Here is a 15,000-nt window from a genome sequence, read left to right as displayed (position 1 = left end):
GGGTTGCAGCATTCCCAGCATGTGAGCGAGCGAGAGAGAGAGAGAGAGGGGGAGAGAGAGAGAGAGAGAGAGAGAGAGAGAGAGAGAGAGAGAGAGTGTAAGTGGGGAGAGGAGGCCAGTCACTACACAAGGAGTCGATTCCCCCTGCTGGCCGTTTCTGGATGCTCATTCTGTGCTGTCATTGTTGTGCCCAAATCATCTATCCATCTCTGATATGTGGCTTAAACCCACAATATATTGGGAAAATACAGTATTTGGATCATCAAATGAAATGTGTTTGAGTAATTTGTCTTTCACTGTTATAGAATCATAACTGGACCAAAACAAGCCAACAACAATTCAAAGGTGGAATTAGAGAAGAAGGTAAGCTCCAAACTATTTCATTTCACACAAACAAATGACATTTCCCTCTCATCATCTTACCCCCAAGACCTTGTTTAGGGGCTTTGCTCTAAAGGAAAGACAGCTTGTAGTAACTCCCATTGAGTGTAAATTACAGTAAGTCACCATGTAACTGCATATCTGAGGTAGATGCACAGCCTTCGGAATGGCGTGTGAGAGACATCTGGCTCGAGTGTCTGTGTCAATCTGTCATTCAATTCTTAGTCAGTTAAATTGAACAAGGATTCACTGGAGAGTCTTGAAGCGCAGCTACTAAAATCCAAAAGCACTCTTTAAAATCAGACAAAAAGCCTAAAGTCTACCAAAGGTTTCCTTGGTTACTAGAGATAGATAGATATATAGATAGATAGATAGATATATAGATAGATAGATAGATAGATAGATAGATAGATAGATAGATAGATAGATACTTTATTGATCCCCAAGGGGAAATTCAAGAAAACAAGGGGAAATTCAAGACTGATCTCAAGATACTAAACACTGCCTTAGTAAGTAGTGCAGATGCAATGATACTTAAACAAATGTAAATGTAGTTTACAATAACCATAACAAATTTAGACCTTATTTTAATGCTTTGCTGAACCAAAATAGAATGTGTTTGTGGTCCAGTAAATACCTCACTGCCTATACGGCCGTTCAGCGAGTTCAGCGGCAGGCTACTGTTTCTCACCTCTGGCAAAAACCTTACCCAGATCCCCTTCTAATACTGTACCAGCTGCTGGATTGACTCTATCATCCATCTTTAATGCAAAGTCGGTGTTTCAGAAAGAGTCCTGCTATCAGCATCCTGTGATAAGGAGACTCAGGCTCTGATCTCTACTAACAGGTCATGCTGTCCGGCATCAAAAGAGCACGACCCTGTTATTGGTTTCAGAAACAATGGGATATCTACCTCAGCCATAGTGACCTAATACTCATATCGGGTTGCTGAAGATATCGTGTTGATCTACTTGCATGCTGTCCAGACTGAGATAGGGACTTTGGTGAAAGACAAAAAAAAAGGCAAAAAAAAGGATCATTTACACAGGCACTTTGATAGCGACTAGGAGTAAATGTGTTCAGACACACTGACACATGCTGATATCAATTATCTGTGGTAACTCAGAGTGTCTGTAGAGCACAAGAAGTCATTACGATCTGAATAATACTGATGGCTTGGCCCTGGGTAGTAGTGTTTAAATTTCCACAGTACGGGGACTTTAAAAGCCAACAGGAAACTAAAGAAATGATCAGCTCTTCAACAACATAACTTACACATGAAAAAGGAGGGCTGAATCATTCTCAACAAGCAAGAACAACAAAGACATTTGAAAAATGAATAGAAAGGCCTTCTGCAGGCATACTCCTTTAGTGATGGAATCCAATCTACACAATGCAGTTATCAGACCATTCTCAAAATACAAGGGGAGCTCATCAAGTTTGGGTTTACTTCACAGGAAGAGGAAGCCAAAAAGTGTGTGTGTGTGTGTGTGTGGGGGGGGGGGGTTGTATGTGTGCGTGTGTGTGTGTGTGTGTGTGTGTGTGTGTGTGTGTGTGTGTGTGGGCTCGCATAACCACAAAACGCCAGGAAACAGAGGAGGCGAAACATGTCGTTGACCCCTGGGGGCCCCTGGACCCCCCCACACCCCCCACTCCCCGGCTCTTGGGTCACAGGTTTCAAAGCCATTGTCAGGGGTGTTCCTTTACAAAGAACAGAAGAGCAGCTCAGGCCTGAAGATTAGCATGAAACCACATGAAGCCGCGTAAAACCACAACCCCCATCCTGCTGGTCTGGGGAGGCGAAGCATTGCACAACTCTCTGGAGAAACAGTCATGGTCGCCTGACAGGGAAAGTACTGGGATGGATGACTTTTTTTTTTCTTTTGGACTGACTCACGTACTTCTACTTCTGATATTTATTTATTAAATTAGTTTTGCCAGAGGGGTATATTGCCCTTTTCATCTTTTAGCGAGCACACGTTTTCTTTAGCTCATTCTGCATGTAAATAAGGTCTGGAGTCTGTGACGGTCCCTGCTCAATCAGCACACATTCTGTTGTATGGATTTGTAATTGTAATTTTCTCCAACATGACTCCACCTTTGGAACAGAGAGAAGGCGTGCTGGTGGGCTGAGGGAGGGGGCTTGAAGCTCCAGGGCTCTTGTGGCTAAAGGCAATCAATACAGACGAAAACAAAAAGAGAGAAAGAGAGATAGAGAGAGGAGAAAGAGAGAGAGAGGAGAAAGGGAGAGAGAGGAAGGAGAGAGAGAGAAAGGAATGAGAGGAATGGAGTGAGAGGGAAATAGCAAGAGATGGGGGGGGGGGGGGGGGTCAGAGGAAGACGTGTGAGAGAGAGATAGAGAAAGTCTTGAATACAAGAGAGATGTGGGAGAAAAAAACAAGTCACCCTTCACAGACAGTGTGTGTGTGTGTGTGTGTGTGTGTGTGTGTGTGTGTGTGTGTGTGTGTGTGTGTGTGTGTGTGTGCAGGGAGAAACATAATCATCAGATAGCTGCCTTTTATCTTAGGAAAAGAGATGAGGCAGTTATCGATTGTGGATTAACAGATTAACTGAACTGGGGCATGGGTAGAAACAGAGAGAGTGAGAAGGGTGAGAGACACAGAGGAACAGTAAGGGAGAGAGAGAGAGAGAGAGAGAGAGAGTGGAGAAGCACTGAGAGAGAAGAGACAGAGAAGAGTAGTATCGGAAAGGCACTGCCTCGTTATTCACCTGAAAAACTGCTTAGAGAAGATAGAGGAACATTCATGGATGCAAACGTAATTGGTATAATTTAGACAGGGACGGTTCTACAGAGAGAGAAAGAAAGACAGAGAAGGAGAGAGAGAGAGGGAGAGAGAGGGAGTGAAAGGATGGAAGAGACGAAAATAAACCAATGATGGAGGACATCTGCTTTTCCACTTTATGACTCTAACACCTCTCATAATCCATTTTTATGGAGACAGGTAGGGCAAATTTATACACTCTTTGGAAAAATAGTACTTGGCTGAATCCATTTTTATCTCACAGGAGAGACATTCTATTTCCACACAAAGCAGGTAGAGCAATAATAGATAATAATCAGGGTTGTATGAAAGAGTTGGGTGTAGAATAAAAAAGAGAAGGCGCTCTTCCTCGAAGCAATGTGAGAGGTTTGTTTTTTCCACAAGCATACGATTGGGTTGCCAAGTAATGTCAACATTAATCAATCAGACATATTTATGCTGAGGAAATTACTCGCAGACATACAAGAGGTCCGGTGAATGAGAACCCAAACTGCAGCTGACTGGAGAACCGATCCGACCAAGGTCGTAAACTGCCCGGATCACTGCCAGATTTGGGCCAGGTCCAATCCATCATCATCTGCTTACTCTAGATATTTACCAGCCTCAAATCTATCACATCTATCATGTGCTTTGCTAGCAGAGCAGACGCCCACCACTCTCTTGCCATACAATTGCCATAGCAGCAAATAATATTTATTCATTCATATTTGAATTTATTATTGAATAATTATGGACTGTTATTGCATTCAAGAATTAGACGTTTGCAATGTAAACAGATCATTACTTTAGATTTAGAAGATACTGAAAGACATAGACAGAGAGAGAGAGAGAGAAAATGATGGACAGACAGGTAAAAAGAGAGATGCAGGAGCGGGTTACCCAAAAGCCACTCAGTAAATCAAGCCCCTGTGAGATGCAGATGGGCCATCAATATTCATCATTTCGATCATTAAGAATTGAGACTGGAGAATGGAGACTTGACCTCTGTAACGTTAAACTTGACTTGTGACCCCCTGCTTCCATTGAGACCCAACACCAGCTGGGGATTTGGCTCAGGACGAGGCCTTGCCATCCAAGCTTTCCCTCTCTCTCTCTCTCTCTCTTTCTCTTTTTTCTTTCTTTTCACCTTCCTGAAAGGAACTAGGGGAAAGTGACATGACACGCCAGGCTTTTTAGACAGGAAGAGAGAGTGAGGAGGAAAGAGAGAGAAAGAGAGAGAATGATGGAGATAGAGAGAAACAGGGTGACAGATAGAGGAAGAGATAGAGTGAGAGGAGAGATAGAAAAAAGACAGAGAAAAGAGAGGGTGAGAGAGAGAGAGAGAGAGAGAGAGAGAAGTAGAAACTGAGCTGGAGTGCAATTGGTAGTCGGTACCCAGACTGAGGTTGTGGCTATTATGAGGGGAAGCTGTGGATGATGAAACAGTCAGTCAACTAGAACTTGTGCATCATGCCCCCTTTGGAAACAAACCCCAGATGCCAACACACTTCTTGCTCAGTGCGGCGACACAGTATGTGTGTGTGTGTGTGTGTGTGTGTGTGTGTGTATGGGTGTGTGTGTGGGTGTGTGTGTCCGTGTGTGCCACGAGACAACTGTGACAAATTTCACCATTTCACCCTGCAGAAAACACGAAGAGCAACAACAGCAGAAGAGCATGCCTCCTCTCCTCTCTTTACCTCTCTTCTCTTTTCCTCTCTTCTCTACATCTCTTTTCTGTCTCTCCTCTCTTTGTCTTTTCTCTGTCCTCTCCTCTCCTCTCTTCTCCTCTCCTTTCCTCTCTTCTCCTCTCCTCTCCTTGCTTCTCCTCTCCTCTCTTCTCTCCTTTCCTCACTTCTCCTCTCCTCTCTTCTCTTCTCCTCTCCTCTGTCTTCTTATTTTCTCTGTCATCTCTTCTTCTTTCTTTTCCTCTCCTCTCCTCTCTTCTCCTCTCCTCTCCTCTCCTTGTTTTTCCTCTCCTCTCTTCTCCTCTCCTCTCCTCTCATCTCTTCTCCCTTGACCCTCACTGCTCCCCCGAGTGCCGCTGTTGATGCAGGCAGCTCACTGCGCTGGGATTAGTGTGTGCTTCACCTCACTGTGTGTGTGTCACTAATTCACGGATTGGGATAAATGCAGAGACCAAATTTCCCTCACGGGATCAAAAGAGTATATATACTTATATATATATATATAAGCAGGCATGAAAACAGGTCAGGGGTGAAAAAGGTGAGAAGGGCGCGCAAAGTGGGAAATGGCCATTTCATAGCAAAACAAGCGCGAGTGACATTGTTGCCAATAGTGCATAGCTTCCATGGAGTATGAAGTTGCCTAAAACCAGAGATTTATAAAGAAAACAAACTACAAAATGACTATTTTTTTTCTTCTTTTTGGCTTGGGCCTAAGTGTGAAGGGGCCCACTTGCGCTGTTTGGCAACATGCTTCACCCTGGCCCTCCTCTCCTCCTCAGTAATCTACATGAGTTTTCTTTCTTTGTGCCTGAAGTTATCAGACATTTCTGAAGATTTCATAGGCATACGGGACACTTCATAGTAGACTATTAGAATAAGTCTGAATAAGATAAGTCTGAATATTTGTTGGACCAAACCAGGTAATAAATAAACTTGGGTAGGGTAGACTACGCTTTAATTTGTAAAATTGGTTTGAAATGTTTTAACCTGCAGCTAGGCTACTTACAGATTGTGGCATTGTGCTAGTGTGTCAGGCCACTGAGTGTTTCTTAAAAGACAGCATTGCCATGTCAAACACTGTTTTTGTCTCTGAACTCGACAAAACGCACCAGCCCAGTTTAGGAGCATTTAATTCAACTATTTAGTTATTCACATTAGCCTTTGCTATACTGATAAAGTATGCCTATTTGCTTCACCTTTTGTCGATCTAGATGGCTAAAACTGCACGTATTCTTCATCAAATGAACTCGTTATGTCTATATTTCTGTCCAATATCGCTAACTTATAAACAGCCTATGCTACGTTGCTACACCAATCTCAACGTCTTTTTCTGACAGAAGTTGAAAGTTTCAACTAGCCCACCTGTGACATCAATAAGCATCTCTCCCATGATCTCTCCTCGCCGGGCTCACATTTCAGACGCATATATCTGTAGTCACACAGACAGGGAGGCTATTCCAGCGCAAGCGTTCTGTTCGCGTTGCATCTGCGGCAAAATTTAGCTTCCACTGTTTAATAGGCTAAATGCATAGGGGCTGCATTCACATAATCGTTGCTGGATCAGACAAGTTTTTAATTGGGCTCTTGTCTTACAACGCATTCGCGTCTGCTCGTGATTTGTAAACTCAGTTGTAACCCCATACCCCCCCCCCCCCCCCCCCCCTACAATATTTTCTCATCGGATCTGCGCGAACCACGTAAGTCCCCTATTTTGGATTCAAGACGGCGAATTTCGCCGAAAGGTGAGGTGTTTTCATGCCTGATAAGGGAAGGTGGTCTGGCTAGTTCTGAACACATTAGCTGACTCGACTGTGCGTGCGTGCGTGCGTGTGTGCGAGCATACATGCATGTGTGTTAGCGTGTGTTAGTGTGTGAGAGTGTGTGTGCATACAGTATACTGTGTATGTCCCCAGTATGTCATAGCGGATGTACATGTTTTGTGTGAAATTCGAGAATATGTGTGTGTGCATGTGTGAAAGCATATGTTAAGATGTCGGTGTGGATATGTTAGCATTTGTGTGTGTGTGTGTGTGTGTGTGTGTATGCGTGTGTGTGTGTGTGTGTGTGTGTGTGGACAGCTGTTTGATGGAAACCAGCGGTCAGGGATGAGTAATGCTCGCTCCTATCCTGGTTTCCAACTCTGTAAATGGCCTCCGTATGGACATGCAGCATATGTAGACATGCATTATGGGAACTTGCCGACATACAGTATATGAATGAGAATGAGGTCTGAGAACCGAATCACCAAACCTTCCATCACCCACAAACAAGAGAGTGAGAGAGAGAAAGATGAAGAAAGAGAGAGAGAGGGAGAGAGAGAGTAGTGTGTGTGTGTGGTTTGTAGGTGTGTGAATGCGTGTATACATGAGCTCTTTTCATGTCTGTATACATGACTACTTTTTCTCAGTGTTATGACAACTTAATGTGTTGTTTTATTGTTCTTTGCCAAACACTTGATCTCAGTGCATCATGCAGCCCAAACGTGCCCAGACTGTCCAGAGTCAGCCTGCAGATTACCTCCACTCCAGAGAAGACACGGAACAGAGAACGCAGGACAGAACACGGAACTAGGAAGGTAGAATGCAGAACATGGAACACGGAAGGACGAATGCAGAACACGGAACAGAGAACGCAGGACAGAACACGGAACGTGGAAGGTAGAATGCAAAACACGGAACATGGAAGGCATAATGCAGAACACGGAACAGAGAACGCAGGACAGAACACGGAACGCGGAAGGTAGAATGCAGAACACGGAACACGGAAGGCAGAATGCAGAACACGGAACACGGAAGGCAGAATGCAGAACACGGAACACGGAACACGGAAGGCAGAATGCAGGAAACAGTCAAAGGCTATTCACAGTGGATGAAAGCTCTGTCTCTTTCTCACACCCAGCGTCAGTGGTCAGGAAATGAGGAGGACGGTCACTTTGAGTGTGCCTTTGTGCTGCAGCACCTATTGTGTGGTTGTGGGATTCCTCGGTGTCTTTCTGACCTCTGCCTTTGACTCCGATCAGCGCAGCGCTCTGGAGGCAGGCACATGGGGACAGTGTGGGGAAATGCAGACCCATACGGACCAGTCTGGAGTCATTCAGAGTCCCTGCCTTTGAGCATAGTGAGTCAACCTTTTTCAAAGAGCCACACACACACACACACACACACACACACGCATGCACATTCTTCAAGGCCAGGCAATCGACAGCTTCCATTTCCTCACTGGACACTCGTAGGCGTTTCCTAGAAATGACCAGATGCTTGGAATGTGAGGGAGTGGACGCAGGCTGCCAGAGGGAGACGGGGGGGGTGGGGGGGGGGGGGGAGAGAAGGAGGGAAAGAAGGAAAGAAAGACACATTGAGAAGAGAGAAGGGGAAGATGAGGGGGTGCAAGAGGATGACAAACACACTTCACTGGATAAGAGTAAAAACAGAATGCAAGGGAATGAAAGAAAGAAAGAAAGAAAGAAAGAAAGAGAGAGAAGGAGAAGAAAGAAAGAAGGGGGTAAACAGCCTGCCTTTTCCCAGAAAAAGCCAAAGCCCACGACCAGAGTAACCATCGGGCGAGACCACACTAGACGGCAAAACAGCCGCTGCCTGTATGCCATCCTCAGCCAACCCATTGGCTCATACCACACGTCAAAGAGGGAGAGAGAGAAAGAGAGAGAGAAAGAGAGAGAGAGAGAGAGAGAGAGAGAGATGTGTGTGTGTGTGGGGGGGGGGGGGGGGGGTGGGTGAGGTTGGAGGTGTAGGCAAAACTGAGAGATCCATGCCAAACAGCAGTCAGACCAAGACACAGAGCAACACAACGAACACAACACAACGAACACAACACAACGAACGGATGAACGAACGGACGACTGAATGAATGAATGAATGAATGAATGAATGAGTGGATGGATAAATGAATGAATGGATGGATGGATGAATGAGTGAATGAATCAATGGGTGGATGAATGGATAGATGAATCAATGGATGAGTCAGTGAATCAATTAATAAATAAAAGCAAGCAACCACCACATCTATTTACTATTCCTGTGTGACTGAATCTGTTCAGTATTGAGAACTCTGCGGTTCTATGGTTTACCAAAAGAAGAGAGGGGTAAACCTCTGACAGTAGAAATAATAATTTTCAGTTTCAGTTTATTTAAAGTTTCGGATGTGTTTGAGGAATATTTAAGGGGAGCCACTGAGAGTGGTGGCAGTGGTTAAAGTGGGATTTGGCAGGTGGGGGAACCCTTAAATCCAGTGTCAATTTTTCAATGGGGAAAATTACTCACATAATGAGTATGGTGGTGTAGCAAAATTGCTAGTACCTCTGCACCTCTGTGGCTATTCTCACATCCAGTCAAAATAGCTCCCATGTATATTTTACTTGGTAAAATCTGGTGCACTCTTAAAACAAATGTGTTGTAAACAACACAACATGTGCTGTTTTTAACACATCTCTGTCCTGATAGGGACAACACATTTGTTTTAAAGCAACACCAAAGAGTTGTTTGTACCTTAAAATAATGTTTCCAAAATTGTTTCAGTGGTTCATCAACTCCTAACAGGGTGAACGGCACTGAACGGCCAGATCGGGTAGCGTAGATCTGTAGTTCGATGGAATGAGACATAAGAAACTACAAATTTGACTTGCATCTGATGTTGCAATACATCGTACTTTCATAAAATCATGCAACATATTCTACCTTGTCTGTGGACATCGTACTTGAAAAGCTAGTGCTGGATAAACAAATAGCGTGCGTGCGACAGAGGAAAGTTCTTAGCTTAAACCATTTTGCACTTTAACATTTTAACCACGCACACACAGGTGGAATACTCATGATTTTTCCCCTTCATATATTTTTTTTTCTTCATATTTATTTCACACGCACGCATGGTGCCACTGCGAGACATAGTGAGGGTAAATACAAAACACCTTAAGTTTTTCCCCTTAAGTATGACCCTTAAGGCTTAATTTCTACTTAGGTAAGGGGTTTATTTAAGGGTGTTGCACAGAATACCTTAAATTGTTTCTTTAGTTAAGGAAAAACGTTAAGGGATACTCGTGGTTCACGTACGCTTCAACAGTTCCAAACAGCTCTTTGCGTGTCGTGTTATTTCAATGGGATAGACAGCAGCGAGTGCGTTATTGAACGGGAAACATTACAACAAACCAAAAACGAGTGTTATTACGTGTTAGCATGCTTGCATTATAGTGTCAATTATATATTGCGAGTATAATTAGTTTGCAACATCGATCTAAAATGTTCTTTGGTAGTTCTAACATTGAACGTTTGTTTCCTTGCTGGACATTCCTACATTTGCCTGTATCACGCTATACTTTACTTACATTGTCAAAACGTAGGCTATGCATTTTGTATCCTTTTTGTGTGTGGACATTAGATCCAGTGTCCTTTTCAGTTCGTTTGGTGAGATGAAGATGAAGATGAAGGTACCCCCCCCCCCCCCCAAATCTACCACACAACTGTGATCATTGTAAAACTAGCAATAAACGTCTATCAAATATATAAATATTGGCATTCAGTAGCCTAATAGCCTAAAAGTTTGATCAATGCATTAAATCTGTTCAGTTCTGTTAGAGAAATAGCATAAAGGTGACCACAACACAGCCTTTAACATTTTAAGACTAAGCCATAAACATGTCAAAAACACATAGGCTAAATAAGAATCAATAACAACTTAAATTGGAAAATGTTGATTAATACTGCAAGATACCCACACCCACTGTTTCAATAACACACTTGTAACTCAATAAGCAATCACCGATTTCAATAAAATACTTATCACTTATATTTCAGCCGGCTGGTGAGACTATGAAAAGGATGACTGATACATGTTTTCAATAGAATTTGTATTAGGTTTTCAATGTGTGTTTCAAACAAGAACAGGAACAAATGCAAAAAAGACTGGGAGGAAGGTATGGTGACATTGCAACATAAAAAGGAGGTCTGACACTCATTTAGGTTTCCAAAAAATAAAAAGATTTCAGTCTCAAGTTTGAACAACACGTGTGTGAACTACACAAAAGACACAATGTGGAAGGGATGGGTAGCCCTCCGACTCTGTACACCTATAAGAGGGACATGGTAAGGAGGATGCAACATTTGGCTGGAGTCGGGAGTGTTATGGGAGGTGTGGAAGATGCTGGATCAACACAACTCCGTTTGTGTAAGGGCCCCATCGTGTGGACCTCAAACATAAAAAATGATCTTATCTGACCATTCCAGTCATATATCGCACACCCTTCTTGTCCTCTGCATCCTTGGTCCTGGATAAGCAGAACAGGCACAGTGGAGAATGGAGGGAGAGAACAGAGCAGGTAACACTCAGTGTATACTTGGGACAACACATTAAGTAAGTAGCAGAAAATCTAAGCAAGAGGCCATCTCCAGCAAGAGGCCAGCAAGAGTTTTACATACCCATACACAGCCAACCATTTGCAAGGCTGGTTGGGGGTGCCACAAGTCCAAAAAAATATAACAATAACATGAAGAATGTTATTTTGTTGGGGATTACTTTCAGAGTGATCTATGCCCTATTAACCTGACTACACTTTTCAGTTATCCAAAAAAAGACATTTGTCCTACTTACAAAGATCACTGACCTAATGAAAGGCAATGCCCTCTTGTCACCTCAGTCTCTTCCATGCAAACTTCGCTATGTATTTGACAAATTACTTGGCAGATAAAGCAATCAAAATTATTACACCAAGAACACCAACACGAAATGTAAAATTACTGAAAACTAAATGAACTGAAACCGATCATCAGTTGGAGCAAAAACTCCTACTGTGGGGTACTATACAGACGCTATACTGTCCCACGACCACGCTAGTGCCACACTCGCCTACTGCTTGTGCCACTGTCCCGTTTGGAAATCCCCTCGTTCACGAGTCGTGGACGCTAGCCTATTTCATGTCATGTTCAGCCCACGGTTCAGTTCATAACGCCATAAAACTCGCCATCTAGTAAGGTTTAAAGACAATAATCACATTTATTTCATCCATTTTTCACCTGAAGAGCGTTAATCACAAACCCATTGATAACTAGCACATCTGAATATAGAGTTACCATGCTGTATGAAATGTATTTTATCAAGATAAAGTTCGTGTTCACCCTCATAGCATGTCTAACGTTAACACTATGTATGTGAATGAGCTGACTGCTAGCTAACGTAAGCTAGTAAGCTAACGCAATCAGGTTTGAAAAATATAGCATTATAAACATAATAAAAACCTGTTGACATCTAAAGTTACCCTACTACAATAGGCTAACCAAATGTGTTTTGTCTGAAATTCATTATTGACGTAGGAACATTATCTTTAAGCTAGCCTCTCTCCACATCAAGGTTTGCAGGCTAACTTTTGGCTTTAACATTTCGGTCAACATTTAAGCAATAAATATCAGTTAAACAAGCAGCACAAAAACCTCAAAGAACAATACCAGTATCTACTAGTGCAATTGGTATAGGAAATGCATATGCCAATTGAAAAAACGTCGTACCTTCGTCTACTTACCACTGACAATATCAGGCAGAAAGCAATGGAAGTGAATGGGGCTAAAGCCCTGAATGTCAAAGTTTGGAACTTTTGAGCTCTGCATAACGCCGTAGTAGCCCTGAAAAAGCGCCGCCCTTGTTTCCTATGGAAGTCTATGGGAGTGTCGCCACTCTGTTTTTCTACCGCTCTGGGGATACTGCATTGAAAGGGATTTACCGTCACGAAAATTCTATTGAGATTGTTCAACAGCTTTAACTAGCTGGCTAGTAGGTGATGTTGTTAGTTAGCAACCCACCGAACACAGTGAAGTTTAATGAATTTATCATTCATCTCACCTTAAGAATCCGCTGAAATTATCCAGGTAGCAAGTAAAGCATGTTATAGGCATGAACTGAGCAATACTAGCTGGCTAGCTAGAAATGATCCTGAGTGTCATCAGTGCACAAAAAAAACTTTTTTGTTAATGTTTTGCCTAGCGAACCGAACCGAAGCTCATGACAGGGTAACAAGGCATCCACATCCACATGAAGTTAACGTTAGCCTACCACTAACGTCATGTAAACCACACGATAACAATAAGGCATGTTTCTGATAGTCCTATAAGCATATTAGCAGAGAGGTTTTATTTTAAATTGTATAATTTTCAAAAAAGTATATTATTGCAAGTTGCACTACTTTTTGTATTGGTTTTATACAAGATGTTTGTGAAATGTGCACAGTAAAAGTTCTGTATTTTGACTGCAATTGTCTTTGCATTCTGATTAGATTCTTCATTAGAATCATGAGTGGCTCTTTGTAAACAGCATCATTTTCTGGGGCCATGGAAAACTGCATTATCCCTTGTTATTCTACATCATGACAGTAAAATAGACCATCCTTAGTCAATGTACTGCAGCAATTCCTCTCTCAACCTGTAGAAAATGCTGTGATCATCTGATTATGCATGAAAAAAATACCGTCATATACCGTGAAACCGTAAGAATTTTGAAAAATACTGTGATATACATTTTTGGTCATACCGCCCAACACTAGTGTGTGTGTGTGTGTGTGTCAAAGCTGTCAACATTGAGCTTTGAAAATAAGGGAGATTTCCTGGGTTTCTCACCCAAAATACGGGACAATTTCCACATTCTTCTTTCTGTTGCAGCAAGAATTCACTAGTCACTAAACGAGGTGTGAAACTAGGTCTAACGGGACTGTGCTTACAGATTGGGGTCAAAACGTGCTCTCACAACAACCACGTTGTTATCTTAAACAAGCTAATATCACTCTAAGGTCGCCTCAAGCAAGCAAAACGATGCTTTGAAAACATCGTATTCATTGGAAGGTCAAGGGTAAACAAAGGGTAGCATCAGGACAACAGCACAGAGACTGACAGGTCCGCTGGTATTGTTAATGTTATGAGAGTATTAAAATATGGGATATTGTACAAGGAAAATATTGAAATGGGAAGACAGGTGGAAAAAAGTTAGAACACTAACCCGGAAAAACAAGAGGGTTGACAGGTGTGGTGTGTGTTTATAGCCATGCCTGTGTGTGTGTGTGTGTGTGTGTGTGTGTGTGTGTGTTTGTGCATCTGTGTGCGTGTGTCTGTGTCTATGTGTGTGTGTGTGTGTGTGTGTGTGTGTGTGTGTTTGTGCATCTGTGTGCGTGTGTCTGTGTCTATGTGTGTGTGTGTGTGTGTGTGTGTGTGTGTATGTGTGTGTGTGTGTGTGTGTGTGTGTGTGTGTGTGTGTGTGTGTGTATGTACCCATGCCTGTGTGCATGTGTGTGTGTGTAAATGTAGGGAGACCTAGACACAGAGAGATAAAGAGGATAAAGGACTGAGTGTAGAATGAGAAATGAGTAGAAGAGGGAGAAGAGAGAGAACGACTGGATGATGGAGAGACCAGAGTAATAATGAAGAGTGAATGAGTAACTGTGAGGGTTGGAGTCAAATGTGACAGGGCTGAAGGATGACAATAAGTTTAGTTTCAGTGTGTGTGTGCGTGTGTGTGTGTGTGTGTGTGGGTGTGTGTGTGTTTCATATCACCCTCAGGCCCTGACACCAGGGTGAGAAGATACAGGGCATGTCAGTGGCTTCACTGTTACATAACCACCATGATAAGGGCTTAATTAAGAGCACATGGACAGGGCGAGTAGGGGGCCTGTATGATTGATTAAGACCTGCACACACACACAAACACACACACACACACACACACACACACTGTACATACAATCACACAGTCCAGGGCTGGACAGTGAGTTGACCCAGTTGGAGAGCCGTCAAAGCAGCTTAATTTTGAAGAAGAGCAGAGCCGACTTCTCACAGAGCACCAAGCCACCCAGTCATGCGTGGATGTCCATGTACATGTGATCGCACACACACACACACACACACACACACACACACACACACACACACACACACACACACACACATAGAAACTTAACTTATTGTCATCCTTCAGCCCTGTCGCACACAACCTACATGAACACAAACGCACATGGCAAACACACCCTACAAACATGAGGCAAGCCTGCTTACAGCTGTGTGTATGTACACCAGCGAGTGTACACACACACACACACACACACACACACGCATGCACGCATGCACACACACGAACACACACACACAACCAAACGTAAACACACACGTAAACACACACATACGCACATACGC

The 15,000-nt window shown here is 43.1% G+C and overlaps 1 protein-coding gene across 1 annotated transcript in view; it reads right to left on the bottom strand.

Annotated features, from left to right (window-relative positions):
• Positions 1-7,901, bottom strand: part of LOC121696183 — a 45,263-nt gene extending 37,362 nt beyond the window's left edge. The window contains exons 1-2 of the mRNA XM_042077527.1: positions 7,826-7,901; positions 7,275-7,350 (exon numbers count right to left, since the gene is read on the bottom strand). Coding sequence (XP_041933461.1) covers positions 7,275-7,350; positions 7,826-7,901 — 152 coding nt within the window. The remainder of the gene's footprint in view (positions 1-7,274; positions 7,351-7,825) is intronic.
• Between the last annotated feature and the right edge of the window lie 7,099 nt (positions 7,902-15,000).

Source organism: Alosa sapidissima, chromosome 21 (assembly GCF_018492685.1).
Source record: "Alosa sapidissima isolate fAloSap1 chromosome 21, fAloSap1.pri, whole genome shotgun sequence".
NCBI lineage: Eukaryota > Metazoa > Chordata > Actinopteri > Clupeiformes > Clupeidae > Alosa > Alosa sapidissima.
The sequence above is the reverse complement of the archived record's forward strand: the minus strand, read 5'-3'. Positions and strand labels throughout refer to the sequence as shown.